Genomic DNA, 5371 nt, shown 5'->3' with positions numbered 1-5371 from the left:
AAGACTGGGATCTATCCTCTTTTTGCATCTATTCCTGGCTTTGGCTTCAAAAATCTGTCAGATAAATCTCTCTGTGTAAACACACCATTAAAGTCCATTTACACAGAAAGATTATCTGCCAAAGATTTGAAGCCAAAGCCAGGAACAGACTATAAACAGAGATCAGGTCCTAAAGGAAAGCCTGAGATTTCTCCTCTTTTCAAATCCATTCCTGGCTTTGGCTTCAGATAATCTGTCAGTCTTTCTGTGTAAATGGACCCTCAGAGTGCGTTTACACAGAGATTTATCTGACAGATTTTTTAAGCCAAAGATAGGAATGGATTTGATAAGAGGAGAAATCTCAGGCTTTCCTTTAGGACCTGATCTCTGTTTATAGGCTGTTTCTGGCTTTGGCTTCAGAGAACAGGTCATAAAGGAAAGCCTGAGATTTCTCCTCTTATCAAATCCATTCCTGTCTTTAGCTTCAAAAATCTGTCAGATAAATCTCTGTGTAAACGCACTCTGAGGGTCCATTTACACAGAAAGACTGACAGATTATCTGAAGCCAAAGCCAGGAATGGATTTGAAAAGAGGAGAAATCTCAGGCTTTCCTTTAGGACCTGATCTCTGTTTATAGTCTGTTCCTGGTTTTGGCTTCAAATCTTTGGCAGATAATCTTTCTGTGTAAATGGACTTTAATGGTGTGTTTACACAGAGAGATTTATCTGACAGATTTTTGAAGCCAAAGCCAGAAACAGCCTATAAACAAAGATCCATCAGATAAATCTCTCTGTGTAAAGGCACAGTAATTAGCTGACAAACGAGGAATCTATTGTTTGCCAGCTAGTTGCATCTTTTGTACGGACAATAAAATTGACAGTCACATCTTTACAATGATATATACGGGAGTCTGTATATATGGCATGTGCCCGAAATGTGGGAATAATGCCCTACACAAGCATTTTAATAAAAGTGTTTTTGTTTTTTTTCAAATTTATGGAAGCCTGTGGGGGGGAGGAAGAACTCCCAAACTAGCACAGGCAAGAGCAAGCAGCATATCGGAATAACTGCGACTGATCCAAAATCCACTAAACAGAGACAATAAAAAAAACGTTAAACCATAATACATTGATAGGCCACTTCCACACAATTTTTTTTTTTGCCCATTTGATTGTCTTTTTTTTTGGGGGGGGGGGGGGGGGGGTCTGTCCATCATTGCAGGCGAAAATACCTGCCGCTATTTCAAAACAATGGCCATCAAATGGGCAACAAAAGACATTGTTTTCGCAGCAGGCAATTTTTTTTATTTTCAGGTTATTATTTGTCCCACTTTTCTCCCATAAAGCTTCATAGGTATGTGTAAATTTATGTTTCATTTGTTGCATTGTTTTATTATTTATAAAAAGAAGTTATTAAATTACATGATTTATTGATTTGTACTGCAGAAAAATACAGCCCACATAAATGCACAAAAATGACACTATTTTGGTACACCACAAAACATAAAAAAACTGAATTAAACTTTAGGACCATTTCACACATGCTGCTTTGGTATAGTTTTTTGTCTGCAGTTTTTGAACCCATTACCGGTTAGCAGTTTAACATAAATTGAGGTAAGATATAGGTTGTTTTTGCAATTTTTTTTTTATTGACTCTTAGCATTTGTTTAAAAAAAAAAGTTTAAAAACAGTATGTGTGAATCTCATCCTAACCTGTAAGGAACTAATATATTCCTTTTATTCCACATTGACCAGACAATAAACACTCAAACACCTCTAATTTGTCATATGATCTATTACATAACACAATATAACTATACTGGGGCTACATGGCAACACTTTGTCTCCTCACTGAATTCTTCGGCAGACTCCAATAAAATTTCTACTGAAAAATCTGTTCCATACTGCTGACCAGTGATGTTTCTAGAACATTTACAGATTTCTTTTAAAAACTATCCAAAAAAGGCAGCACATATCTGCAGTATATGAATATACTTTTATAATCTTCACAGAAGTAGATCTCAAAATAGGAACCTGGTTAATAAAAAAAAAATTAATAAAACACAGAGCACAAAATAGTGAAAAACAAAAATAAAATTAAAAATATTGCTACCTGAGAAGAATATTTGCCTCCGTGTATATTTAGATACATTTAATGATTTAATCTGTTAAATATTATAAACTATACACTTCCACAGGTGTGTATTTTTTATATTGCACTTTTGTATATAATATTTGGTATCGCAACATAAATCACTATTTACAGTTCTACCATTCATTCATAAAAAGATATAATATATATATATATATATATATATATATATATATATATATATATATATAGTGCACAATGCCGATTTACATGCTCCTTCATCTGGAAATTATATATCTATATACACCAAAGCTCTACAGTAGATCAGAGTCACAGGGTAAGGAGCTCTGCTGACTTCCAGGTCTACCATAACTTCTAGGATACTCTCCAGCTGTCACATCCATGGGGTTAGTGTAAGATCTGGGACTGGAGACCACAGAGTTGGCCTTATGCTTGTAGTTGTCATTCTCTATACTGTAGCCAATGCTGTTGGAAGAATAGTCACGGTTCTGGATGCTGTAGACATGGCTGATGGGTTTCTCCTGGTAGGGGCTTTGCTTTTTGCTGTAGTACATAGCAGATGTAGGTTTCCCCCTGTTCTTCATGTATTTCTTGCAAGGTGGCACAAAGCAAAGCATAAGCGAGAAGCCACCTATGATTTCCAGGCAGCTCCCCAGGTAGCCAAGGACCAGAGCATACCCCACATTAGTGCTCTGCTGGTTATCTGGAGCAGGCATGTTGTACATTATATTGTTATACCAAGCAATAGGTATGAGGCTGAGGATTCCGGAGACGAAGATCACCAAGCCACCAAATGCTGAGATTAGGAAGTTGGGTACATCTTCCCAGCAGCGTACCCCCCAGGAGGCCAAAGCGATGCCCAGTCCATTGACAACCAAGGAGGCGATCATTAGCCCCCGGGCAACCTGCACCACCTGCTGGCTGAAATAGTCACTGTTGGCCTGTCCACATGTCACACCCTGACTAATGCTTGAGGTCAGGCAGATATCCCAAATGCCCTGATTGAGGATTTTATCTGAAGGTTGTGAAGCTAAACCACTGAGTGTCCTCCAGGCTGGTGCCACAGTAGAGGTGAGGTTCAGCACCAGTCCACAGGGGGCCAGCACCATGCCAACAATCATGGCTGCAGGGGTCCTCATAGTGCAAGGGTCTCTCTCCAAACCAAGGACTATCCAGCAACAGAGTCTGTAGTGCAAGGTATAGGGAGTGCCCAGAAGTAACCTGCACCCCTCACCTGAGATGACCAGGGAGGATTAGAATCCACACGTCTCCTGCTGATCAGATCCAGGCACAAGGCAGCCTTGCTTCCAGCTTCTCCCTCAGGCTGCATGCAGATCAGGGCCCCCCATGTAATCCTCCAGCAGACACTCTGAACCTCTCTTTAGCCTCTTTTCACACTTTGTGATCTTTCTGCTTCAAGTGTAAAGTTCCCTTTAAATGCAGCGAAACTGGCTCGACAGAAACTGCATTGTGTTTAAAGCAGGAAGAAAGGAGGGGCTGCTGGGTACTAGAGTCCCGGATAGGTATTCTGAAGGGAGGGACTGTGACCTGGGACAATAAACTATCCTGCAGCCTACACATAGCAATACACCTGATGGGATTGCTCAATTACATTCTAATCAGTGACCCTCCCCCTGACTGACACCTGAAGTATATAGCAAATATGAGAGCAATCTGCTACCATTGTGTTAGGATAACATACAAAAAAGAGGATATACATTCTATAAATTCCCCTTTTTAATCCTGTCTAGCTTTTTCTTCAAGAGGCAGTTTGAAAAAATAAAAAATAAAACTAGCAGATGTAAATGTTCTTATACGAAGAAACGAAAATCTACTTTTTCCAACGCAATATCTCTTTCTTGGATTCAATCATATCTTTGTTCATAAAGGGGTACATCAGCGATTTTTATCTCCCCCCCCCCCCCTGCCCCCTTTAAGATCAACTGATGTCATAAAGTTAGTAGTAGAGGGTTTCCATAGGGATTTGCTTCTGGATAGTTCCTGACATGGACAGAGGAGGCAGCAGAGAGCACTGTGTCAGACTGGACAGAATACACCACTTCACAGTTGCAGCAGATGACTGGCTGTTTTTATTAATGGTGCAAATTGTATTCAGATACATTGTGGACTAAGTTGTACATTCTGAGGACAAATGAAAAATTATTATTGACAGACTCATATACAAAGGCTGTATTAGTGGCACAGTTTTTATCCAGGGGCACATATGGGGTATTTATTTTTTATTCAGGGGGGACATTTGGGGCATACTTATTCAGGGATAAATCAAAGCACAGTGGCTGTGGTCCAATATCACTGAGGTTTGCTCCTGTACACTGCTGATACTGACATATAAACACCACTTGGCACTTTACTCTTACGAAAGCTTTCCATTTACTTTTGCAATTCAGTCCCACAATCAACAATGTCAGGAAATTGAAGCTGATTCTCCCTGGTTCATTATAAGGCTGGGTTCACACTACGTATATTTCAGGCAGTATTTGGTCCTCATAGCAACCAAAACCAGGAGTGGATTGAAAACACAGAAAGGATCTGTTCACACAATGTTGAAATTGAGTGGATGGCCGCCATTTACTGGCAAATATTTGCTGTTATTTTAAAACAACTGCTGTTGTATTGAAATAATGGCCGTTATTTACCATTATATGGTGGTCATCCACTCAATTTCAACATTGTGTGGACAGAGCCTTTCTGTATTTTCAATCCACTCCTGGTTTTGGTTGCTATGAGGACCTGACACGAGGACCAAATACTGCCTGAAATATACTGTGTGTGAACCCAGCCTAAAAAAGACCATTAGCCTAAGGCCTTATTTACATGTCGATCATGGACAATTTTAGGGCCCACTAAATTCTGTCTATTCAGAAAAAATATGACATGTCCCAGCGCGAAGTGGGATCATGGTATTCCCAATTACTATGGGATCAGTTTTTTTTTGGGATTCCACAGATATGGGTAAGAGCCAATACTGGAAGTCTGCAGTCCTCCACAGTAGGTAAGTAAAGCATTTTTGTTTTTTTTTGGCATAAATTAAAGTGACTACAGGGGTGTAGGGAGGTCGGGCACACCGGAGAGGATGGGGAGACAAGGGGTGAGGTGTACTGTGCTGGCTAACTGACAGGGCCTAATTTGGGGCTACAGTCCACTTGGGGAGCTTTGTGGGGTGTATACATGTGTAGAATATACTGGGGGGGATGGGATGCTTACATGTGGTGAAATACCCCAAAGAATTTAAATGTCAATTCTTTGGGTTGAAAGCGGA

At 40.1% G+C, this 5371-nt stretch overlaps 1 protein-coding gene across 1 annotated transcript; it reads right to left on the bottom strand.

Moving 5' to 3' along the window:
* Positions 1-620: 620 nt before the first annotated feature.
* Positions 621-3621, bottom strand: CLDN23 (claudin 23). The gene has a single exon (XM_069976670.1). It carries the CDS (start codon positions 3228-3230, stop codon positions 2385-2387), a length of 846 nt encoding a protein of 281 aa, XP_069832771.1. The 5' UTR covers positions 3231-3621; the 3' UTR covers positions 621-2384.
* Between the last annotated feature and the right edge of the window lie 1750 nt (positions 3622-5371).

This window comes from Dendropsophus ebraccatus, chromosome 7 (genome assembly GCF_027789765.1).
Source record: "Dendropsophus ebraccatus isolate aDenEbr1 chromosome 7, aDenEbr1.pat, whole genome shotgun sequence".
Lineage (NCBI taxonomy): Eukaryota > Metazoa > Chordata > Amphibia > Anura > Hylidae > Dendropsophus > Dendropsophus ebraccatus.
This window is presented reverse-complemented; position numbering and strand designations above follow the sequence as displayed.

Coding starts and splice junctions, on each gene's coding strand:
- CLDN23 (XM_069976670.1), bottom strand. CDS start 3,230: ATGAGGACCCCTGCAGCCATGATTGTTGGCATGGTGCTGGCCCCCTGT.